Raw genomic sequence first — 26,884 nt, 5'->3', positions numbered from 1 at the left:
ATGCATCATTAGGGTAGAGATGTTTTCATTAACTGCTATCTCCTCAATGCCTAAAATAGTTTCTGATGAATGGTAGGTACTCAATAAAGTTTTATAAATGAATTAAAGTTTGTGGGACATGAAGTATAATAAATTATTTCTTACAGTGTGTTAAGAGCTTAAAAATGTTTAAAACACTCTATAAAGAAATTCTTACTCATCTACAAAAGACATGAGCAAAATTATATTTTACTATAATAGTATAATTTCACGTAGTGAAATTATATTTCACTACTTATAATAATGATAAATTGGAAACTATTTACATTTCCAACTAAAAATGTACTTTTATAAGATAGAATATTATACAATGGTTAAAATGATCAACTTGAGCTATATAGATCAACATGGGTAAATCTCAAAACCATAGAATTGAAGAAAAATAGCAAGTTTCAGAAGCGCATATATGTTACCATTGTTACTGTAATAATGGCTACTCTGTACACTGAGGCCTAATAGAAGTACGGAGACAGAGATTTTGGAGGAAGAGAGAGATGGCTTGGGAGTTGGGAAAGATTTTATACATGGGGGCTCGCAGTCTGGAGTATGTAATAAGGACCAATTTGGTGGAGGTCTTGAATTCTTTTTCCTTTGCATTATTCTTTTTTTCCTTTGCAATATTTCAAAACAGTCATAGCCACCTGGTGACTGGGGTCTGGCAGTTTGTTGATTGTCTGTTTGTCTACAGTTTGTTGGCTGAGGACCTCCTTTCTGAAATGCAAAACAAACTATAGGAATGATTTTGTTACAATAGCCATATAGAATGCAGCTTCCAAATTGTAAATAAGGTTAGCAAGTGAGAGGCAGGATGTAACTCACACAGAGTTAAGTATCAGGGAGTTAGCTTCCTGAAGTAAAAATCTAGTAACTACAGATTAGTGACAGCTAAAGTAAAACAAGGAATGATTAACTCTTTCAGGCCAGGTTATCATTCTCCTCTAGCCTGTTGGACTTTCTCTTTGTTTTCCTTGGTCTCCAGAGGAAAAAGAACAATCACTTCTATTTACATTGCAACAATTTCCCCCACTGCTAGTTTATTCCCTCCATCTCAATGGAGAAACTCACTTTTATTTGTATTGCAACACCATTGATATGAAAATTGCAAAGCAAAAATATATGTTATTTAGATACAAATATTTAGAGTAAAAGTATTCAAAAACAGAGAAAATTGATTAACATCAAGTATAGAATAGTTGTTGAGGGTGGAAAGAGCTATAAGTTGAGTGTTTTGCAAAGACACACATAGGCTCTGATTTTTATACCCTTTTCCTTGTTAGCAGGGGGAGGTGGTCATATTATTCTCTTCTTTCTGTTTGTATGAAATATTGTATTTTCAAAATTACCTGGCTTCCTATACCCTAAAAGGAACATCCGTAGCTTAGAACCTTGCACCTCCCCTGGCCCTAGTGCTTGCTGGGAATTGGGCTGGTGGCAGTGAGGGTACACATCATGGAGAGTCCTGAAAATGGCAGTTCTCTGCCTTCATGTGCGTGAACATTGTGTCCTGAGGGACGAGTATCACCCGTGGTCTCTGGCTACTCTCATTCTCTGTACCAGGGAGATTTTGGCCAATCTTAAGCTCCCCTAAGGAGAATTCCAGGATGAAAGAAACAAACAGGCACTGCCTGAAAAGCTGAGGCCAGTCTTGTGACAAATATGTGAGACTCCGAAGGTCACAGTCTTGCAAGGATTGCTCCCAAAGTGTGACAAGCCTGAGGGGAAAGGGACGGAATTTCAGGCCAAGGAGAAGGCACTCACTGCTGCTGCTGATGTTGGAAACTCTGAAATTTTGTACATAATTAGGGAGTCAATATTCCATCAAAGATTTACTTTGACTGAATAGTTTAGATATTTAGCTTTCTGCACACAAATTTAATCATATCAGAAAGTTGTGCGGGGACTTCCCCCATGGTGCAGTGGTTAAGAATCCACCTGCCAGTGGAGGGGACATGGGTTCCATCCCTGGTCCAGGGAAATCCCACATGCCATGGAGCAACTAAGTCTGTGCACCACAACTACTGAGCCTGGGCTCTGTGAGCCACAACTACTGTGCCCATGTGCCACAACTACTGAAGCCCATGCACCTAGAGCCCATGCTCCACAACAGGAGAAGACACCACAATGAGAAGCCCATGAAACACAAGGGAGAGTAGCTCCCGCTCATCACAGCTAGAGAAAGCCCGCGCTCAGCAATGAAGACCCAATGCAGCCAAGAAAATAAAACTAAGTAAAATTTTTTAAAAAAGCTGTGCTGAGATATAGGATTTCTAGATAAGGACAAATGGGAAATCATAGATACAGTGGGAATTATTTTTCTATTTTTTTTTAGGTAAACTGAGTAGTTGGAAGGTAAGAGAGATAAGTCTGGGCAGTCTGTCTTTAGGCAGCTAGCCAGGACATCCAAGAAAACAAGTTAGTTTTTATGGACTCTGAAAAAAACTTGAGAGAGTTTAACTATTGAGTATATGTGACAGGTTCTCGCTGTAGAATCTACATAAGTGCCCTTCTATTAGCAGCTCCACTTGAGACCAGATCTGTGTCACTTCACTCCTCTTGGTCAGAACAATTTTGACCAGGAAGCCTTTAGTCTCTTTAATACAGAATTGTCTTTTAATATCAGCTGATCATACTGGCTGTGTAACAACATTTAAGCACCTGGAAATCAGACATATATTCTCTTTCTGTGTAATATTCAACATCAATTTTATTTCTTAATATTGAGCTACCAAATGAATTTTAGTTTGTAAGACCTGTACAGTTTAAGCTGTCTTGTTATTTGTTTCAAAGCCAGAAATAAATAATGGATCACACATTCTGGTCATTTTTAGCCATGGTTTTATTTGTTATTAAAAATGTAAATACAGGAAATGGTCTTTTTCAGTGTGATTTTAAGACTGACATTGGTTGGTGTCCCTTTTCACATATTTAATTTCTTCATTATATAAGTAGAGATGTTTCTGGTGACCACTTTTGGAAATGCAGTTTTCATCTGTTGGACATATGACTGTGTACATGACATTAGATATTTGATCATCTCAATTTGGAATCTGTGAGGAGAAAATTCAAACCGAGTCTCTGATCACTCAGTAACAATTTCATGAGAATTTATAGGGATTTTTAAGTTATAATCACATTGTCTTTATCATTAGGAATAGTTGTAGAACTTTAGGCTGAGAAATATTGTTTTTTCAAAGCATAGTGTATTAATCATATTTTTTAATTTTAGTGTATTTTATGATGTTTTGACCTCTTACAAAGCTTGCTGGCCAGGGAGAGACTGCCTGGCCCAGGGCTAGCCAATTCTTAGAGATAGCAAAGGGCTAGAGACAGGCCTGGAGCAGGTCTTTCCTATGCAAACCAATCTGTCATCAAGCCAATATTTCCTCTGTCCTAAATCAGCATGAGGCCACAAACCAGTCAACTACACACACCTTTATAGCCCAGAGCTATAATACTCTATGAAGGAGGGTTCCAAGCCACATCTGAACTTTACCGATAAGGCAAGATCTTGTCACCTGTTGAATCTCTCGGGTAGAGTCTTTATTGTTTAAAAAAAAAAAAACTGTGGATAATTTTCTCCTGCCATTGGGGTTTATTCATCCCTATATAAGTTTCAAGGTCTGGATATAGTTGGGGTGACACCATGCAGTATGAGATAGTCTAGCTTATCCAAGCTTGCGTCTCTTTCATGGGAACAGACTGTTGTTTTGGGGTAAGTCTTTTTCAGAAATGAGATTACATAATTGTCATAGTATCCATGGTGGTAAAACTTCTAAGGGCTAATTACACTGCAGAATGATTACTGTGAAAGAAGAGTCTAACCAACATCTGAAACAAAAACTTGATTTATTGCTTTTGTTTCAGTTATCTATTACTGTGTAACAAAAACATCTAAAACTTAATGGCTTAAAACAACAATTTATTATCAATTTATTATTTTTCTTTAGATAGAGTGGGTGATTTTTCTTCTCCACATGTTATTAGCTGTAGTCTCATTCAACTAGCATTTAGCCAATGATGGGGCTAGGCTGTAAGGTCTGAAAACTTCACTCACATGTCTGGCATTGTGGGGTTTCATCCCCAGTAGCCTGAGTTTCTTCACAGCTCAGTGATCTCAGACTAGTTGAAACTTTTGCATGATGATCAGCTTTGAGAAGAAAAGTGGAAGCTGCCACACTTCCTAAAGGGTAGGCCTGGCGCCTCTGCCACTTGCCAACAAGCCAAAGCAAGTCACAAGGCCACTTCAGATTCAAGAGGATGGGGAGATGAGTCTGTCTCTTATGAACAGAATAGCCCGAGGGAAGGAATCGATATTGTCCATCTTTGACCGTCAAACTAACCGAAGGAGGACTATACTTGCAAATCTATCTGGGAAATGGGGGGAGCAGGGATTGGTGGGCTTTCCAAGGCAGGAGTTCTAGGGACTGACTGGCTGTCTTTCAAAAAATGTAAAAGTGTAGTCACTGGAGTGAGGCCGTAGCTGACTTGTTGAATTTCCAGAACATGTCAGAGTGAAAGCTGTTGTTGATTGGCTTTTTAGAAATGAGTTGTCACAGACTGGATGACCTTCATGAGCATGTGTACTGGTGAGATAATTCCTCCAGTTAATTGCTGTCAGTGTCTGATCAATTGTCTCTGAACCATCAGTTTTGGCGGTTACTAATTCATGGCTTGGGAGATGGCCAAGAAACAGTGGCTCAGGTTTTCCTCCATTTTGGGGTTTTCTTCAATCTGGGGACTAGGAACATTTTACTTTTACTGGAGTGTTTTTTTTTTTTTTTTAAGAAATTTTATTGAGATATAATTGACATACAATAAACTGCATATATTTACATGCCGAGACCAGCTCGGCGACTCGAGGTGAGTGACGGGTGCCGCAAGCTTGAAGAAGACACAGACACAGACTGAAGAGAAAAGTGGGACCAGGGGGCTCAAGACCTCTCGGATCAAGAGCTCTGCTGACTCATCCCAGGTTGCTTTTATTGAGTTCGTGGGATAACATTCTCAGGTTACATTCATAAACAATCAAAGCCCTCACATGACTGAGGCAATTATCTTTGTTTACTTCCTGGGTCTGAGTTGAGCAGGTGTGGATTTGAGCTGGGGGTGGAGAGCAAAACAGCCCTGGGGGCAGGAGACCTCTCTCAAAAGGATTAAGGGTCTGTGCCCCACCCGTGTTTGCCCCTCTGTGACTGTGCCTGTCTTAGGTTGTTCCTCCCTTGAGGAATCTTACCCGTCTCTGGCTAACCAGTCATCCTCCAGGGCCAAACACGGTGATATAAGGAAGGTTCTATGCACCACCCCTGTTGGCCCCTCTGCGGCTGTGCCTGTCTTAGGTTGTTCCTCCTCTGAGGAATCTTACCCGTCTTTGGCTAACCAGCCATCCCTCAGGACCAAACAGGGTGATATTAGTCTCCACACCCCGCACCCTCAGCTCCTCCACTGCTCAAGCAGGACATTCTGAATCCCATCGCTCGGCCCACATACTTCAACATTTTCAATGTTTCAAAAAGGTTCCAGAATGTCTTCCCACATTTACAGTGTACAATTTGATTTTTTTTCTTAGTAGTAATGATTATATGGCAATCTCAATCTCCCAGTTCATCCCACCCAACCTCCCCCCGCCGCCCCTGCTTTCCCCTCTTGGTGTCCATGTTTGTTCTCTACATCTGTGTCTCTATTTCTGCCTTGCAAACCAGTTAATCTGTACCATTTTTCTATATTCTGCATATATGTGTTAATATAGGAAATTTGTTTTTTCTCTTTCTGACTTACTTTACTCTGTATGACAGTCTCTAGGTCCATCCACGTCTCTACAAATGTCCCAATGTCATTCCTTTTTATGGCTGAGTAATATTCCATTGTATATATATATATACACAACATCTCTTTAAAAAGCATTTTTATTAGTACAGGCTTTATTCTGAATAGCAGATTTGCCATAGCTACTGGAGTCTCCCCAGAAAGTGATAATTTTTATTTAATTTTTGATTGAGAAGCCCAAGGAAGTCATATAAACTACTTGCTTTTGCAGCACACTGAAATAAAGACCAACTCTAAAGAGATTGTTTCCTCTTAAACACCTGAATAGAATACTGGTAACAACAGTTTACCATGGAGTATTCAGAAAAAGTTATAATATATAAATACAAAGTATACTTAAGATGTAAGCAACCACTAAATATCATACTAGGTGCTCATTAATATTAAACATCAGATGAATCAGAATGAGGCATGATTAGGAAGCTGAACACAATGAAAGTCATTTTTATTAGGAAGAGGAAATAAGACGGCAGAATTTAGATTGGAGCAGCATTTGACAATTCAATGATGTGTAGGCAATAAGTAATTTTACTGGTAATGCAGCTGGTGGGAGCTGGGTATTCTGCTTTGTTGTTATTGGGTTGCATTAGTTAAATATGACATCAAGATGGTGTTTTATTATGACTGAGAAAATTAAAAAAAGATACAGGGAAAACCGGCCATTGACATGGAAGAAAATACAGGAATACTGTGTGCTGGGGTCAGTAACAATTTAATTGTCACACTCTTTACTTTGTAATTTACTGCTGCATTCCATTGGGAAATTTGTTTTCATGTTGCAATGCAGCAGGTGAAACACATATCTTTGAAAAAAAATTCTAATGCTTTGTCTTGTAACATATAAATATAATGCACATAATATATTGCAAAAAAGCTCCACCTACCCACAAATTGCTATATGCATCATTTCTGAAACACATGCCATATATAAAAGTATACCTCTGTGTTGGCTGTGATGCTTTCAGCTCTAAGAAAACTTATATTTGAAAAGCACCAGACAGTAACTATCTTAGGCTCTGTGGGGCATATGGTCTTCTTCAGACTACTCAACTCTGCTACTGTAATGTGAAAACAGCCACCGGCAAAACAGAAACAAATGGTGGGTTTTTTTGTTTTTCTTTTTGAGGGGGGTTCTAATAAAATTTGTATTTATAGACACAAGTTTGAATATCATACAATTTTCACATCACAAGATATTCTTTAATTTTTCAACTATTTAGAAGTCTAAAACATTGCAGGCAGTGGGCCAGATATGGATCACTTGTGGAAAAATGTACAACCAAACCAAACCAACGCACTACAGCAATAAAGTGAAGGATGAATGCTGGTAGCCAAACTTTTATTTTGCAGCATAATTCAAGAAATACAAATTATAATGATGATAGTAGCTAACATATAGCTCTTCCTGTGTCTCAGACACTATTCTAAGTGCTTTAAAAATATTAACTCATTTACATCTCAAAGCAATCCTAACATTTTATCACTTTTTTTTTATAGAAAAGGAAACTGAGGCACAGAGAGGTTAAGTACATGCCCCATGCTGGAAACTGAGCCTGGGCAGTAGGAGTCCAAGAGTCCACACTCTTAACCTCTACGTCATGTTGCTTCTACTAGGAAGTAAAAGGTACTGAAGAACATTTAGGACTTTCATAAAAAATAGAAATTCAGACAGTTCTGCAACCTGCTAAAACAACACTAAGACAGCTATTTCTTTACACAGCATTATTCTTTTATTGTGTAGGGTGTTTTCAGCTGTTTTCAAAAATGAACTTAGGTTTTTCCTATAAATAAATGTATCCCTAATGTAAAATCTGGCTGACCATAAGAGAGTTGAAAATTTTACAAAAACATTTTTATCTTCTTTCTGAAGGATTAGTTCAGTAAAATCCATATCTTCAGAAACAGGAGGAAAAAATATATTATGATTTTAAAAGAATATTACATTAAAATACACATTTTATTAACAGGCATCACTGCTGAGACTTAATGAAGATATCTTCATCTACATAAAAGTTACTGAACTAAATAAGGCTACATATTTCCCTATGTACAGTTATGGATGGGTTCACATGCAATTGGAGACCCACAGTCCATGTTCTGTAGCACACTGACATTCACACATAAGTCCTACACACTAAAGAACTCTTCACCTGTGTTTAATGATGTCACCTGGTTATTCAATTTATTTGTGCTTTTTAAAAAGCTTCATATATCTAGACATTTGCAGGTTTCTTTAAAAGAAAAACAACAACCTTGTAATCAGATTTCTGCAACATGACTTCTAGTATGTTTCCCTCAGTACAGATTCTCTTAGAATTTTCATTAAAAAGCTTTCACATATTTAAAATACTTAAAAAGGTTCTATACTTTACATCACTGACCTGACATTCAAAAAAACCTCACTGCATGATAAAGCCTTCCATGTGTGCTGCAACCTTCGTGATTATGCCCTTTCAGAGTGTTCTAATACAAGGTCAACTAGTACAAAAAGATTTCCAAATGCTCACAACACTGACAGGAATTTCTCACTCATGTAAGCTTTCGGGTGTCTAAATGGTGGCTACTCTGACATATCTCCTGACATTCATTTTACTTATAGAATTTCTCTTGTAGCACTTCTATATTGTACAATAAAGTATGACTTCTGAAAGAGAGGCTTCCCTTGTGTTTTACAATTTGTAGTGTTTCTACAATCTATGTTGTCTGATATTTAGTAAAAGTCTGACATATGGTAAAAATTTCTCCCTAACAGATTTATAGAATTTCTCTCCATGATGAAAGGCTGTGGAAGAAATTTTCCTATATTAATGACATTTCATTAGGTTTTTGTCTTGTGTGATTATCTGATTATTCTGAAGAATAAATTCAGACATAAGAATTTTCCAATTTATACTAAGCTTTTCCCTTCTTTATGTGTCTTCTGATGTGCAGTGAGTTTTGATTTCTGGAAAAAAGTTTCCTTACACTCCTGACATTCATAGGGTTTCTCTCCTGTGTGTTTTCTCTGATGTATGACAAAATGTGACTTCTGAGAGAAGGATTTCCCACATTCCTTACATTCATAGGGTTTCTCTCCTGTGTGAGTCCTTTGATGTAATCTAAGGACTGAATTCACAGAGAAAGATTTACCACATTCATTACATTCATAGGGCTTCTCCCCTGTGTGTTTTCTCTGATGTTTAGTGAGGTCTGATTTATAGTAAAAGTTTTTTCCACATTTATTACATTCAAAGGGTTTCTCCCCTGTGTGAGTTCGCTGATGTACTGTTAGGGCTGATTTCTGGTAGAAGCATTTCCCACATTCCTTACATTCATAGGGTTTCTCTCCGGTGTGAGTTCTCTGATGAGTTTTGAGGTGTGAGTTTCTAGAGAAGAATTTCCCACATTCCTTACATTTATAGGGTTTCTCCCCTGTATGTGTTCTCTGATGTACTGTGAGGTGTGATTTCTGGGAAAAGGATTTCCTACATTCCTTACATTCATATGGTTTCTCCCCTGTGTGTGTTTTCTGATGTACCACGAGGTATGCCTTAACGTAGAAGAACTTCCCACATTCAGTACATTCATAGGGTTTCTCTCCCGTGTGTGTTTTCTGATGTTCCATGAGATGTGGCTTCTGGTAGAAGGATTTCTCACACTGATTACATTCGTAGGGTTTCTCTCCAGCATGAGTTCTCAAATGTCTACTGAGAGATGACAGGTGGTAGAAGGTTTTCTTACATTCTTTACATTCATAGGTCTTCTCTCTGGTAGGAGTTTTCTGTTGTCTTGTGAGATCTCCATTCCGAGAGACAGACTTCCCATGTTCACTGGGCTTGTCGTTTGAATGAGTATGCTGATGTACCGTGAGGAAAGACTTCTGGCAGAAGGACTTTCCACATTCATTACATTTATAGGCTTTCTCACTGGTATGAGTTTTCTGATGTTTTGTGAGTTCTCCATTCCTAGAGAGAAATTTCCAAATTCATTAATGTATACGGCATTTTTGCGGCGGGGGGGGGGGGGGGGGGTGTCTGCTGCGTATATTTTCCAAGTAACTCTGAGAACCAATTTCTAGAGATTTTTCCAATATTTGTTAGATTCACAGGGTTTCTCCATTGTGAATACTCTATGTTGACATACATTATGGTTTAACATCTGGTCGAAGGAACTTGCCTTGCATTATATTCACCAGGTCTCTCAACTGCCTGAACTCCACTTTGTGTAATAAAGCCTCCCTTATTGTGTAAATAAGAATCAAAAGACTGTTTCAAAGACTTAATCTCCTGATCTTGAATTATATAAAAGGTCTCTATTATGAAAGAGGGCCTTCCCATTTGGATTATGCTCTTTGGAATTTGCTTCAGTGTTAGTTTTCGCACATTTATTATTAACTAGTGCCCTCCCACTTCTAGTACCCCCATCAAGATGCTTTCATACAAAGCTTCTAAACTCAAAACTGAATTCTTGAACTTGCCTTGAATTTTCAGCTTGGCTTTCCTGGTATCTTGCTCCTTGGTCATGAGAATTCCATAGGTCTTCTACAAAGGAATACAAAATTTAACACTGTATAAATATTAACACATTATTTTGGTCATAGGGTAGATTCTAAGGCTTCAGGCCAATATCCTCAAATAAAGGAACTCTCAAGTGCAAACTTCCTATATCTCAGTGGTTTAGAAAAAACATAAAAACAATAAAAGCTGCTACAGCAGAGGGGAATGGACCTGGTTATAAACCCAAGTACCTTTCACACTACAAATATGACCTTATAAACTTGGAGGGAGCAGAGAACAAAAGATACAAAGTGCTGCTGAACAGGAATATGAGATTCACTGAGAATGCTGTGAGTCCATTAAGGGCAATGAATAGTAAGCAGGGTGATAAGAAAAATTAGTAGACAACTGTGTTCACTGGAAATGTCAGAGGAAAGATTCAATTGGATGAAGGAGCTAAAGTATAGGTCTTTACCCACTAGAACCTAGTTTACTGTGTAAGGATTTCTAGTAATTAGTAGACTATAGACTTCCTCTTTATCCATACACAACAATGTAGATGTCAAAACTAATGCGACTGTCTCAGAACATCCATTTCCAAATGTTTAGCAGAAAATTCCTATCTAGTTAGCTTAATTTTTGCTGGCTCAGAAGACCCAGAAACACATACATCCGAAAGGAAAGATTAAAAAGAAGCAGGGTAAAAAAAAAAAAAAAAGAAAGAAAAAAAAACCCCAAAAGACAAAAAAGAAGCAGGGTGTAAGCCATCCTTAGAACAGAATGAATTACCAAGTATAGCACCAGAGGTTTTCTTTCTTTTTCTTTTTGCACCAGAGGTTTTCAATGCTGACCACTAAATAATGCAACTCCAAGCAGTGTCACCTATGACTCAACACTAGTCTTATTCTGCTTTCATAGCTTAGCTCCTATATCTCTGCTTCAATTTGCTACATGATCTTTAAGAGTAATGATTCAACATTGTTCTAGAGTCTTTATGGACCTTCACATTTATTCATCTTTAAATGCCTGAAAAAAAGGGAAAGATTATGAGCAGAGGCTGAGGGTTAGAATTTCATGGCATTTGTGGGGAAAACATAAAAAAAACTTACTTGATAGGGACGTGTGAAAGGTTAACTTGAATACTCATGAAATAAGATTTTATGTATGAAAAACACTGAAGAGAGCAGATGAAATGAAGATTAGCACGTTTTGGGACCACAAGGCAAAATAAGATGCAGTAGACAATAAAGGGCCAGACTAGTTCTTGACAGAAAATTAGGTGTATTTTGTATCACCTCATAAGTGATGAAAGGCATAATGATTTGTAATCTGATTTGAGAGTTTCTTAGAGAACAGGAACTTAAAATGGGTGCTGAAAAAACTAAGGCATTCTGTTGTTAATGAAAGGAGGAAAACGGCATTTGAAAAAATTTAAAGACAGATTTCTAAACACTTTAAGATTATAACTGCATATTTTAATGGCAAGGAGTAACTGGGAATTCTAGACAAAAGACAAAATGAAAGTTTAAGTCAAAGTTAGTATATAGGAAAGAGAAGTAAACCTATCTAAAAAATGTCAAGCAAAAGAGGGAATTTAGATGGAGAGAATGAAAACTGAAGGTGTGATTTATGTTGCTTACATATGCATATCAAGTATCACTTCCAAATATATAGGGCATTTAAAAAGGAGATTCCTGAAAAAAAATATTGCAAAAGTCAAAGGCACCAACCCCCTCATTAATTACACAGGTTGTAATTTCTAACTTACCAGGGTAGTTCCGACGTGGAAATTCTACTTCTAATATCCATGGCTCTTTTCCTTGCCTCAACTTGAAGATTGCATTTGGCTTATTCACACAATAACCTATTAACAGAAAAGATAAAGAAAACAATACAAATTGCTTGGAATACAGCAACTCTGAAGGATGAGGAAGTGCGGTTTAAGAGCAGAACAGTGAAGGTCCCACATAGGCTTGGCAAATTTAAATTCTATCACTGAAGTGCATGGGGACACAAATACTGTTTTGGTACCCAAAATGGATTCATCAACTTTGACCCCTAAAACAAAGCTAATATTCAGCCCTACAGGGGACTTACAAATTCCAGTAACTGAGAAAGGAAATGCAAACCAGTGGGAGTTACAGATGGGGAAGATGTCCTCACCCACTGAGATGAGGTGACGATAGTTCTCCTGCATCACTTCCCTATACAGGGTCCTCTGAGCAGCGTCCAGCAATTGCCACTCCTCCTGGGTGAATTCCACAGTAACATCCTTGAATGTTACTGGTCCCTGAAACAACATATTGCAATTCAAACTGAAGTGATCAAAATAGTGTACCATCAAAAAGACATGTAAACTAGCTGTTAATGTGCTAATTATAGAATTTGGTCTGGAGAGTTAAGACATACTGCTACTCTGTACCCTGCTTTACATATATATAAAATGTTTGTTCAGTATATATTTACTGAGATATCACTCCATGCCTTGAACTCTGCTGGAGATACAAAGATGAATGAAAGCAACTATTCTTGTCATCAGGGAGCTTACATTCTGACAGGGAGGCAAAGATTAAATTCTTAAATGCAATATGCATAGCAGGTGCTATGACAGAAGTAAGTACAGATAAAAGATGTTCACAAAGAATGGCCAAGATGGAGAAGGAAGACTCTGAGCTCACCTCCTCCCACAGGCACACTGAAATTACAACTGTTCACAGAGCAACTACCTCTGAAAACGATCTGAAGAGCAGCAGAAAAGATTCCCCACAACTAAAGACATAAAGAAGGAACCACAATGAGAGGGGTGAGAGGGGCAGACACACAGTATAGCCAAGACCCACACCCCCCAAGTAGGTGACCCACAAATGGGAGGATAATCAAAATAGTAGAGGTTCTCCCCAAAGAGTGAGGGATCTGAGTCCCACACTGGGCTCCCCTGCCTGGGGGTCCTGCACCGAGAAGACAAACCCCCAGAACATCTGGCTTTGAAGGCCTGTGGGCCTGTAGAAAACAGAGACTCCACTCTTAAAGAGTGCATGCAAAATCTCACACACTCCAAGTCACAGTACAGAGGCAGTAATTTGAAAGAAGCCTGGCTCAGACCCACCTGCTGATCTTGGAGAGCCTCCTAGAGAGGCAGGAGGCCACTGGAACCCCTCCTGGAGACACAGATACTGGCAGCAGCCATTTGGGGAGTTTGTTCTACCATGAGGACACTGGTGCTAACAAGCACCACTTTGGGGTCCTCCCTCCAGCCTATTAGTGCTGGAGGCTTACCTGCCTACCAGTGGGTCATCTCCAATCCCAGGACACTTCAGGCCATGCAGGCAGCCACGACCGGTCCCAGTCCAGGCAACCCACAGGCCGTGCAGTCAGCCAGCCAGGGACCCAGCCCTCCCAACAGTGGGCCAGGAGCCACTGCATAAGGCAGGGCCTGGCTTCCCACAGGGCTGAGGGTCAGCCCTGCCTGCCAGTGTGCTCACAACAGTCAGCACCACAACAAGGAAGGATTCATGTAGCCCACATATAGGGAAGCCCTAGAGCTTACAGCTCTGGTGATCAGAGGGGAGTATGCTGCTGGGCCCCACAGACCATCTCCCACGTAAGACTACTTCTCTAAGATTGGGAGATGTAATCAACCTGCCAAATGCATAGAAATAAGAACAGAGAACTAGGCAAAAGGAGGATACAGAAGAACATGTTCCAAACAAAACAAGACAAAATCTCAGAAAAAGAATTAAATGAAGTGGAGATAAGCATTCTACCCAATAAAGACTTAAAATGTCTTTTATGAATAAGAAAGATGAAAACTTTTAACAAATTACTAGTAAACCAAATCCAACAACATAAAACATAGATTATAATCTACACCATGACCTTGTGTGATTGATCCCAGGCATGCAAGAGTGGTTCAACATATGAAAGTCAATAAGTTAAATTAACAGAGCAAAGGGGAAAAAGTAGATCATTTTAACTGATGCACAAAAAGCATTTGACAAAATTCAACACACTTTCATGATGAAAACACTCAGTAAACTAAACATAGAAGGAAACTTCCTCAAAATGATAAACATTTTTTAAGCGCTTTTTATTTTTTTGGAAAATTTTAAGCTCTTTATTGGAGTATAATTGCTTTACACTGTTGTGCCAGTTTTCACTGTACAACAAAGTGAATCAGCTGTATTTATACATATGTCCCCATATCCCCTCCCTCTTAGGCCTCCCTCCCATCCTTCCTATCCCACCCCTCTGTCATCACCCACCATCGAGTTGATCTCTCTGTGTTTTGCAGCAGCTTCCCACTAGCTATCTGTTTCACATTTGGTAGTGTATATATGTCAGTGTTACTCTCTAACTTCATCCCAGCTTCCCCTTCGCCCCCTGACTCCATGTCCTCAAGTCCATTCTCTACATCTGCATCTTTAGTCTTGCCCTGTCACTGGGTTCATCCGTACCATTTTTTAGATTCCATATATATGCGTTAGCATACAGTATTTGTTGTTCTCTTTCTGGCTTACTTCACTCTGTATTACAGACTCTAGGTCCATCCACTCACTACAAAAAAACACAACTTCATTCCTTTTTATGGCTGAGTAATATTCCATTGTATATACGTGCCACATCTTCTTTATCCATTCATCTGTTGATGGGCATTTAGATTGCTTCCATGTCCTAGCTATTGTAAATAGTGCTGCAGTGAACATTGTGGTACATGTTTCTTTTGCGATTATGGTTTTCTCAGGGTATATGCCCAGGAGTGGGATTGCTGGATCATATGGTAGTTCTATTTTTAGTGTTTTAAGGAACTTCCATACTGTTTTCCATAGTGGCTGTACCAATTTACATCCCCACCAACAGTGCAGGAGGGTTCCCTTTTCTCTGCATGCTCTCCAGCATTTATTGTAAGCCACTAATGAAAGAAATCAAAGACAATACAAACAGATGGAGGGACATACCATGTTCTTGCATTGGAAGAATCAATATTGTGAAAATGACTATACTATCCAAAGCAATGTACAGATTCAACACAATCCCTATCAAATTATCAATGGCATTTTTCACAGAACTAGAGCAAGAAATCTTACAATTTGTATGGAGATGCAAAAGACCCTGAATAGCCAAAACAATCTTGAGAAGGAAAAACGGAGCTGGTGGAATCAGGCTCTCTGACTTCAAAGTATACTGCAAGGCTACAGTGATCAAGACAGTGTGGTACTGGCACAAAAACAGAAATATAAATCAATGGAACACGATAGAGTGCCCAGAGGTAAACCCATGCACATATGGGCACCTTATCTTTGACAAAGGAGGCAAGAATATACAGTGGAGAAAAGACAGCCTCTTCAATAAGTGGTGCTGGGAGAATTGGACAGCAACATGTAAAAGAATGAAATCAGAACACTTCCTAACACCAGACACAAAAATAAACTCAAAATGGATCAAAGACCTAAATGTAAGGCCACACACTATGAAACTCTTAGAGGAAAACATAGGCAGAACACTCTATGACATACATCAAAGCAAGATCCTTTTTGACCCACCTCCTAGAATAAAGGAAATAAACTCAAGAATAAACAAACAGGACCTAATGAAACGTAAAAGCTTTTGCACAGCAAAAGAAACCATAAACAAGACAAGAAGACAACCCTCAGAATGGGAGAAAATATTTGCCAACAAAGCAACTGACAAAGGATTAACCTCCAAAATATACAAGCAGCTCATGCAGCTTAATACCAAAAAAGCAAATAACCCAATCCACAAATGGGTGGGATGACCTAAATAGACAGTTCTCCCAAGAAGACATGCAGATGGCTAACAAACACATGAAAAGATGCTCAACATCACTAATCATTAGAGACATGCACGTCAAAGCCACAGTGAGGTATCACCTCATACCAGTCAGAATGGGCATCATCAAAAAAATCTAGAAACAATAAATGCTGGAGAGCATGCAGAGAAAAGGGAACCCTCCTGCACTGTTGGTGGGAATGTAAATTGGTACAGCCACTATGGAAAACAGTATGGAGGTTCCTTAAAACACTAAAAATAGAACTACCATATGATCCAGCAATCCCACTCCTGGGCATATACCCTGAGAAAACCATAATCGCAAAAGAAACATGTACCACAATGTTCACTGCAGCACTATTTACAATAGCCAGGACATGGAAACAACCTAAATGCCCATCAACAGATGAATGGATAAAGAAGATGTGGCATGTATATACAATGGAATATTACTCAGCCATAAAAAGGAATGAAGTTGTGTTTTTTTGTAGTGAGTGGATGGACCTAGAGTCTGTAATACAGAGTGAAGTAAGCCAGAAAGAGAACAACAAATACTGTATGCTAACGCATATATATGGAATCTAAAAAATGGTACGGATGAACCCAGTGACAGGGCAAGACTAAAGATGAAGATGTAGAGAATGGACTTGAGGACATGGATTCGGGGGGTGAAGGGGAAGCTGGGATGAAGTTAGAGAGTAGCACTGACATATATACACTACCAAATGTGAAACAGATAGCTAGTGGGAAGCTGCTGCAAAACACAGAGAGATCAACTCGATGGTGAGTGATGACAGAGGGGTGGGATAGGAAGAACGGGAGGGAGGCCTAAGAGGGAGGGGATATGGGGACATATGTATAAATACAGCTGATTCACTTTGTTGTACAGTGAAAACTGGCACAATAGTGTAAAGCAATTATACTCCAATTAAGAGCTTAAAGAAAAAAAACCATAATGGGATAGCATACACACCTATCAAAATGACTTTAAAAAAACCTGAAATTCCAAGTGCTGACAAGAATGGGAAGCAAGTGGAACTCTGATACATTGCGTTAAGAATACAAACTACTCAGGAAAACAGTTTGGCAGTTTCTTATAAAATTAATTATAACAGTACCATATGGTCCAGTAAGTACATGCCTAGCTATTTACCCAAGAGAAATTAAAATCTGCATACACACAAACATCTGAATGTAAATGTTTATAACAGCTCTTTTTATAATTACCAAAAAAAAAACCCAGAAAGAACTCAAATATTTTTCAACTGGTGTGTGGGTTACACACATACAACTGAATACTATTTAGCAATAAAAAAAGAACTATTGATATATGCAACAGCATGATCGAATCTCAGATGCATCATGCTAAAAGAAACTAGGTAGTCTCAAAAAACTTCATACTATGTGATTCAATTTATATAACACTTAGAATAAGGCAAAATTATACAGATGGGGGACTTCCCTGGTGGCACAGTGGTTAAGAATCCTCCTGCCAATGCAGGTGACATAGGTTCGATCCCTGGTCCAGGAAGATCCCACATGCCGTGGGCAACTAAGCCCGTATGCCACAACTACTGAGCCTGCGCTCTAGAGCCCAGGAGCCACAACTATTGAGACCCTGTGCCACAACTACTGAAGCCCACATGCCTAGAGCCCATGTTCCTCAACCAGAGAAGCCACTGCAATGAAAAGTCTGTGCACTGCAACAAAGCATAGCCCCTGCTCTCCACAACTAGAGAAAGTCCGTGAGCAGCAATGAAGACCCAACATATGGAATAAATAAATACATTAAAAAAAAAAAAAACCTATACGAATAGGGACCTCCCTGGTGGCGCAGTGGTTAAGAATCCACCTGCCAATGCAGGGGACAAGGGTTTGATCCCTGGTCCAGGAAGATCCCACATGCCACAGAGCAACTAAGCCTGTGCACCAGAACTCCTGAAGCCTGTGCATCTAGAGCCTGTGCTCCACAACAAGAGAAGCCACTGCAATGAGAAGCCCACGCACCCCAATGAAGAGTAGCCCCTACTCGCCACAACTAGAGAAAGCCCACATGCAGCAACGAAGACCCAATACAGCCAAAAATAAAAAATAAAATACATAAATAAATAAAATTTAAAATAAAAATTAATAATTTTAAAAAAGTATACAGATGAAAAATATGTTGCTGATTGCTAGAAATCAGTGAGGGGAGACTACTTAGAGGGAACCCAGGAAATTCTGAGGTGATTAAACTGTTCTGTATCTTGACTGTGGTGATGATTACATGTCTTTACACATGTGTCAAAAGTCACTGAAGTGTACATTCAAAAAGAGTGAATTTTGCTGTAAGTTAGAAAGTAAATAAAAATAAAAACACAGCACAAAAGAAAAACCACTTCACACCTATTAGGATGACTACTCTCAAAAAAAAGGAAGATCCAAAAAACAAAGAAAATCAGAAAATATCAAATACTGGCAAGAATGTGGAGAAACTGGAGCCCTTGTGAACTACTGGTGGGAATGTTAAATGGTCCAGCCACTATGGAATATAGTATGACAGTTCCTCAAAAAAAGTAAACATAGACTTACCATCTGATCCAGCAATTCCACTCCTAGTTATGTATCCAAAAGAATTCAAAGCAGGGACACAAACAGGTATTATGTACACCAGTGTTTATAATAGCATTATTGACAATAGCTACAAGGTACAAGCAACCCAGGTGTCCATCAAAATTACGTATATTACATAAGCAAAATGTAACATATACAAACAATGGAATATTATTCAGCCTCTAAAAGGAAGGAATCCTGTGACATGCTACAACAAGGATGAACCTTGAAGACACTGTTCTGAGTGAAATAAGCCAGGACAAATACTGTATGATTCTACTTATATGAGGCACCTAGAGTAGTCAAATTCATAGAGAGAGAAAGTAGAATGATGGTTCCCAACGTACAGGGGAGTGTAGAGTCAGTGTGTGAATGTGTGCCGAGTTTCAGTTTGGGATGATGAAAAGATTTCTGGAGATGGATGATGGTGACAATTGTATAGCAATGTGAATGTTCTTAATGCCACAGAGCTATACATTTAAAATTGGTTGTGAAGGTAAATTTCATTATGTGTATTTTACTACAATTAGAAATAAATGTCAGCTATACTTCAATTTTAAAAAAGAAAAATAAAAGCAAAAACAAATGCCCCAAAACACACTAAAAATAGCTATACAAAAGCAACAAACATTAACTTAAATGCTAGAACTTGAGAGGTAAAGATCCAAGAAAAAAGTGAAACTAATTGGAATGAGTCCTACACCTCTGCTTAGAATTTTCAGGGCACTTTCAAATTTCATAGCCAGGGCAAAAATGCAGAGCAGAACGCAGCTCAGAGCTAGCATCTCTAAAGTAAGGATAAAGAAACAAATTCTGAATAGAATGTAGAGAAGCAAAAGAGAAGTTGATCTTACCTTAACAATGAGAACAAGCCCCTAACCTAGAAAATTGTTCTCTAAAGTCAGAGATCTGAGAAGCCAAAGGTGAACAAAGGGAAAAATTCAGAAGAGACAAATATTTCAAAAGAGAACAGAAAACCAGAACTTATTTCATTCTTGGGGGCAAGTAGGGCAGAGAGGAAACTGGTTCAATTTTTAAGAAACTTTTAATGTTTGCATATAGTCTGTATGATGTATTAGAACCCCTAAGAACCCTGGTCACAAAGCAAGTCAACACCAATTTGCCTTTTGATACCACCTGGTGACTGAGTGGCGGCTTCATATTCAAGAGGTCCCCAAACAGAAGCTTAGCATCTGCAGAACTTTTTTACTTCCTATCAAATGTCTCAAAGTAGTCATTTTAAGTTGGGGAAGCAGTTTCTGGAACCAAAAAAAAGCTCCATAATTTATATGGATGCTCTGAAATACATATACTCACCATTTTCCCCCATGGGCCTTTACTGAGTGCATGGCAACAACCCTTCAAAGGCTGGGAGCAGAGCACCAGGCCAGGAAGAGATGTCTCAGGTGCTGAAAGCTCTACAGGGCAAGAACTCCTCAGTCACCCAAAAGAAGCTCGTGGCTAGGTTATAAAACACATCAATGGAGCTTTGGTGGTATTTATATCCCAAGCCCTGCTGAAGGGAAAGCCTTGATACTGCCCTCAGTCATCTGAAGCTGATGGTGAACTGTATTTAAACAAAGCCCAGGGCCAGCTCAACTATATATTTAACTTAGCAAGCAGACAGAGGAAGGGATGTGCCTTTTTCTGGAGGTATTACTTACTGCAATCTCTACTGTACTTTTATACATAACGTCTAGCACATAATAAAGAAATAGGAAACATGCAAAGAAGTAGAAAATTTTGATTCATACTGAAGAAGGGAGCCTTTTGAAACAGGAATACAGGTTAACCTAGATGTTGGGATTAGCAGATAAGGACTTTAAAGTAATTACAATAAAACTAAACGACCTAATGAAAAAAAAATACAGAGTATAACTGAAATAATGGGGAATCTTAGCAGAGAAAGAAAAAAAAACAGGAATTTTTAGAATTGAATAATACAATATCAGAAGTGGATTTTATGGGCTTATGAATGAAGAGAATTGACAGAGCAAAAGAAGGATGCCATGAACTTGAAAAAAGTCAGCTTAACAGAAATATCCAAGCTAAAGCGCACACACACACACACATACACACCCCAAACTAAACAGAGCACCCAAACATTTGGGACAATATGTACATAGTTCAACATTGGGTAACTGGGGGTTCAGAAAGAAAAAGAGGAAGAGGCAAAGAAAATATCTGAAGAGTGAGTTCCAAGAACTTTAAAAAAAGATAAAAGGCAACAACCCATAAATCTGTGTCATTCTTCAAAAGGGGTAAATGCAAAACAAATCATGCCTATGTGCATCACGGTCTAACTACTGAAAACTAAAGATAAAATGAAAATCTTAAGCACAGAGGAAAAAACACATTATATTCAGGTGGATAACAATAAGATGAAGACCAGCTTCTCATTAGAAACAACAGAAGCCAGAAGACAAAGACATCCTAAAAATGTAGAAACAAAGAAAATTCTCAACAAAGTTCTATATCCAGCAAAATATCCTTCAAAAATCAAGGTGAAATATATTTTCAGAAAGACCAACTTTGTAAATTTCTCACCTGAAATAATACATGAAATAATGAAATGAGTTGCTTAAGCTGAAGGGAAAAGATATCAGAGAGAACCCTAGACCTGTAGGAAGGCATAAAAAGCTCCCAAAGCAGATATGTACAAAATACAAAGTTTTATTTACACACACACACACACACACACTTTTTCTTAAAAAAGGTTAATACTGCTTAAAGCAAAAATAACAAGTATTTGGGGTTGAAAACATATGTATGAGTGAGATGTAAAACAAGGACCACAGGGTGGGGAGGATACAAAGGGAATTATATTGATAATAGTTTATTACACTGTTCATGAATAAATACAGTATTTGAAGACACCATTATTTTAATGGTGCACGTTGTAATCTCCAGATTAAGCAGTAAACAAAATAATACAAAAAAATAAAGCTTCAAAGTCAATAAAGGTGATACGATGTAATACTCAAAATACTCAAATACTCAACCCAAAGGAAGTACAATAAATCTCATTAGGATAAAAAGAAATATACATATAAACACACTAAAGTAAAAGATATCTTAGAAAGCAGCGAGCCCAAAACAGACAAATCTATTTCAAAGGTCTGACAAGGTAATAGGTGAATTTTCAATGGTACCAGTAGTAAAAGACGGTGAATGTTTTTCAATGTTTTAAACAGTAAGAACTGTCAACCAATATTTTCATACACAGTGAAAAAGCTCTTCGTGGATAGTTCATGTAAAGAAAACTGAGAGTTTTCCACCAGCAGACCCTCACTAAAACAATAAGCAAGCAGAACAAAAACAATAACCATAAAAGATGTTTTCAAACAGCAGAAATTAATGCCAGTAGAACTTGAGAGATGCAAGAAGGAATAAAAAAGATTTTCTAATCTGGCCAAAATGCCTAAAAAATTCCAATTATTGCATAAAGTAAACTTTTCCCAGGGCAGGTAGTGATGATTGCACTTAAAATTACTTCAAAAAACAAAAAGGCTCACTAGTTATCTCTTTTGCCCCATACTGACCATTCAGCAATTAGTTATTTACAGAGCACAGGGTAAGAAAAACATCATGTGCCATCCTTGAATGAAGGCTGGATAAGGAAATTTTCACATACAAGATATAAATGTGTTCAAGACTGACCAAAGCAGAACCATATAATAGGTTAAAATTTTCCCTCCTTCTAGAGTCTCTTTCTTTCCACCATCAGGCCCAAAGGCTATGGTTTTTAATTAATAATAGATAATGACCACACTGAAAATTTATGGGATGGTAATAATAACACTTCAAAAGTTGGCTGCGGGGATTATGTAAGACAAACTACGTCAAGTACTTACCAAGGGGTTGGGCATTTAACTAATTGCTAGATATGCTGTTTTCTTTTTAAAAATTAAGTTTAAAAAGTAAAGAAATGGTGACCACAGAATTCAGGATTCCTATTCTCTAGGTAATGGGATGAGATTAAGAAAGGGCACACAGGGCTTCAAAAGTACTAGTAATTTTCACTGCCTGAGCCAGATATGGGATACAGTGGTGTTACTTCATCAGTATTCCCTAAATTATACATATACATTATGTACATTAACTGCATAAAGCATGACTTTTAAAAAATACTTCCATGAACCAATAAAATCAAAATTAACGTCTTCTACAGCCTACAAAGTCCTACAAAGTCCTCCCTTCTACCGCTTAGATCTTACCTCTTACTGTTCTCCCCTAAGTTCACTTCTCTCTAGTTTCAGTGTCCTAAATATTGTTTCTGGAACATGTCTCAGGGTGTACGCATTTGCTATTCCTTCTGTGTAGAATGCTCTTCCTCCAGATTTCTACCTGGCTCTCTCTCATTTAATTCAAGATATTCCTCAAATATTACCTTTTGGAGTGGCCTTCTCTAACCAACTTATTCTCTGTCCCTCACTTCTGACACTCCGTCCTCTTAAGCTGCTTGAGTTTGTCTCTGAGCACATACATCAGAAATATCACTCAAATGTTGACACATTTCATTATTTAATAATAAAAAATGACATTTGTGAATACCTTTACCAATCTCATCATAAAAGTCTTTTTAAGTATTAGCATTGGTCAACTTCACAAGTTTTCCAGCATTCTAATTTTCACTTGAAGGCTCAACTTTAAATATTAGCAACAAATACCAACAGTTATTTTCCTTGAAATGACAGGCTTGCTTCACTTATTTTTGAGAAAATGTCTGAATACCGTGTGAATACCATAGTTTGTCTGCCAGTTGCTCTTTCATGTAAAAATGATATTCCATGGAAAAAAGTAGCTAGGTGAGCTCACAAATCAATCACACAAGTGCTTTTCCTTAAGACAGCCAACCATCATACTTCAGTATGCAGCAGAAGTACTTTATGTGAACTTCCCATTTCATCCCACTGAATATTAAAAAGATGTGTACTCAAGGGTCAAGATTTAATAAAATTAATGATTTTTAAATTTTTTTAATTTATTTTTTGGCTGCATTGGGTCCTCACTGCTGCGTGCAGGCTTCCTCTAGTTACAGTGAACAGGGACTACTCTTCGTTGTGGTGCATGGTCTTCTCATTGCAGTGGCTTTTCTTGCTGAGCACAGGCTCTAGGAGCACAGGCTTCCGTAGTTGTGCCACACGGGCTTCAGTAGTTGTGGCTTGTGGGCCCTAGAGTGCAGGCTCAGTAATTGTAGCACATGGGCTTAGTTGCTCCAAAGCTTGTGGGATCTTCTTGGACCAGGGATCAAACCCGTGTCTCCTGCACTGGCAGGCACATTATTAACCACTGCACCACCAGGGAAGTCCCAAATTAATAATTTTTACTGTTTCATCAAGGATATCCTTAAGTAAAGGTGGCAATTTTTTTATTGCAGAGGAATACAATGTCATTGGTGTCCTCATCCTGATTTATGCCAGATAGGCAGCAATCTATTGCTTTTACACCATCAGTGCTAATGTCACCAGTGTAAAACGCAATTTGCATCTTGGTATTGCGTTTTGACCTCACGGACCCCTTGAAAGGGTCTTAGGGCTCCCAGACCACACCCCGGAACTGCTGTTGTATTCAAACACTATTTTCCCTGAAGGTGATTTTTAACAATTTCCATTTTTCTAATTTAATATATGGGCTCTCCTTCATAAAACTCACTGAAAACACATACACACAGAGGGAAATAAAGTAGGAGGTAAATAAATGACTCACCCGGAACTTGTTCATTTTCTGCTGCTATTGGAAAGTATAGAAACTATGAAGTCAGAACAGGGAAAGCTGGAAGACAGAAGTCATGAGAGACCTTATCTTGCAGGCAGGAATCACCTGTGAGAAATTTACATACAACATTTTAGTAAAAGATAAGGCTCTGGGAAAATGTCCCTTTGAGCCATGACAAGGAATAGGAAGGACCATGATAAATAAGTACGCATCTGTCCACTGGTGACCCTGACATAATCTTGATGAATCTGGGACAGTTTTGAATCTAAACATTTCTTTCCTATTGGCTGTTTTGAAAATTATGTGTCCATTACTAAATAACACCAAAGAAGTGAAAACTTAGCAGATTAGTTAAGCAAGGTTTATAATATATATCCAAAGTATGGAACCCTACCTAAGCTGGCATTACAAATGATGTTGAGGAGAAATATCTATTGATCTGGCAAATCTTTTAAGTTACATAACAATTTTTTCCTATTGATGGTATAAACCCCACAAGGTTAGAAAGTCTTCAGAGCTCTCAAAAATAAGATGTTTTGTCTAAATTTCAGTTTCTCCAAAATCACTTCTCCAAAAACCTTGTTTTGACTAAAATATGGTCTAGTGACAGGGAGGCTTCAGTTCTAAGCTAACCTCTATTAACATACCTAGTGACGGTCTTAGTTTCTATGCTATTATCTTTAACATGAGAAGGAATTAAGTAATTTTAAACAATCATGTACTATTCTGATTCTAAGTCTTCAATTCAGCACCACAAATCCAATCGAACCCCAGAAATCACTATCCCCTCCAACCCTGGGCTGGGGCCTAAGGTAAAATGTAATTAGGCCTTGATGAATTCTGACATGGCCATCTAATCTGTTAACAGTGACACAAATATAACTTCTAAAATAACACTTCGGCACCATATTCCCCAAACAGGCACTTCACATGGGGAACAAAAGGTAACCAGATGCCATAATGCCAAGGTCTTTCTCATATGTAGAAGAAACCACTTCCAGCTGCCCTGGTGCTTACAAAACGCCTACTTACTAAGCCTAGGTACACCATCCAATCAGAGGCATCCTGATATCACCTTCATAATATGGAGCATGGATGAAATCGCAGTTTTCATCTTTTAAAAAAGTCTGTCCCATTTCCCCTCTGGCCTGGATAGGATTCTCAGCTTCTCCAGTAAAACTTAAAATTCAGGGTTTCAACTATGGTTTAAATTTACATGTTTAACAGTCGTCTGGGTATAGAGACAGGTTAGAGAATGCAGGAAGGGCCTTAATTAACCTTTTACACGGGAGTTCTAAGGAAAGCTCAAGAATTTTTGAAAATAGAACACTACGTGGTAAGATTCGGTCCACTACCCTCCGGGGGTGCTCGGGGACAATCACTGCATTAAATACAACCCAAGACTGGATTTTAAGGTGGGAAACAGCATGAAATACAGAGTAAAACAGATCAGAATTTACATCCCACCTGCTACTGACGGCTAAGCCAATTTATCTCTGAACCTTTAGTACGTGTATTTATTAAAATGGAGGTGGTCAATACCGATTCAAAGGATGGTTATGAGGGTTAAGATGATTAAACGAGGCAACAATGAAAAGAACAGCATACCTTTCCATGAGAAAAGCCGCTCACCTTTATTGAATCCTTATCACCCTTTATATGCACTACCCTATGCAACACAGGAGACGGCCCTGAAGCCTTTTACGATTCTGCAATGAGCATCCGAGTCGTACCCGGAGCCACCCGCCCCCTGGCCGGCGGGCGCTGGAGGCGGGGAGGCGAGCCCAGGTCCCCAGGCTCTACACGCCACGTCCGCAGCCGCCAGCGCCGCCCCCGCGCCAGCCCGGACGTGCCGGGGGTGGGGTCCGCGTCCGTCCCGCGAACCCCGGCGCCCGAGCCCTCCTCCAGCCGCCCCTGTCACGCAGGTCGAGAAACGCGGCTCTGGGAAGGACCCGGCCTGCGGACAACCAGCCTCCCGCCAGGCCCCCCTCCCGAGTCCCCCGCGGAAGCCAGTCCGGCGCTCAGAGGGGGGCAACGGCTGCCGTGAATCTCCGATTCACGTAGCCGCGGAGACCCGGCTGCCCCCGCCCGCGGCCCGGCGCCCGCGGAGAGGCCTCCGACACACCTGCAGGGGATCGGCCTCCGCTCGCGGCCCGCGCTGGTTCCAGGCCCCGCCCTCCGCGGCGCCGAGCGGACCCGAGGCTCCTGAGTCCTCTCCACCCCCCGGGCGTGAGAAGGAGAATGGCGACTGCCGCCGGGAGGCGGAATTGCTCATGCGCAGCAGGCTCTGGGCCCCACGCAGGAGCTGCTCTTCCCAGGAGCCTCCCCGCGCCTCCGCTCTGGGTGACGTCACGAGGGTGGGCTTCGCGGGGCTGAGTGTTTGCTGCTCGCCGTGGTGACTAGGGGCGGGTTAGACCTGGCCGCCCCCGGGGTGGGGCCTTGAGGAAACT

At 39.4% G+C, this 26,884-nt stretch overlaps 1 protein-coding gene across 1 annotated transcript; it reads right to left on the bottom strand.

Moving 5' to 3' along the window:
- Positions 1-7,184: 7,184 nt before the first annotated feature.
- ZNF25 (zinc finger protein 25) lies at positions 7,185-26,676 on the bottom strand. The gene is made up of 6 exons (XM_057735441.1): positions 26,560-26,676; positions 24,426-24,539; positions 12,501-12,627; positions 12,106-12,201; positions 10,319-10,382; positions 7,185-9,806 (listed from the first exon to the last, which is right to left on the bottom strand). Exons 2-6 carry the CDS (start codon positions 24,438-24,440, stop codon positions 8,750-8,752), a joined length of 1,359 nt encoding a protein of 452 aa, XP_057591424.1. The 5' UTR covers positions 24,441-24,539; positions 26,560-26,676; the 3' UTR covers positions 7,185-8,749.
- Positions 26,677-26,884: the final 208 nt, after the last annotated feature.

Source organism: Hippopotamus amphibius, chromosome 5 (genome assembly GCF_030028045.1).
Source record: "Hippopotamus amphibius kiboko isolate mHipAmp2 chromosome 5, mHipAmp2.hap2, whole genome shotgun sequence".
Lineage (NCBI taxonomy): Eukaryota > Metazoa > Chordata > Mammalia > Artiodactyla > Hippopotamidae > Hippopotamus > Hippopotamus amphibius.
The sequence above is the reverse complement of the archived record's forward strand: the minus strand, read 5'-3'. Positions and strand labels throughout refer to the sequence as shown.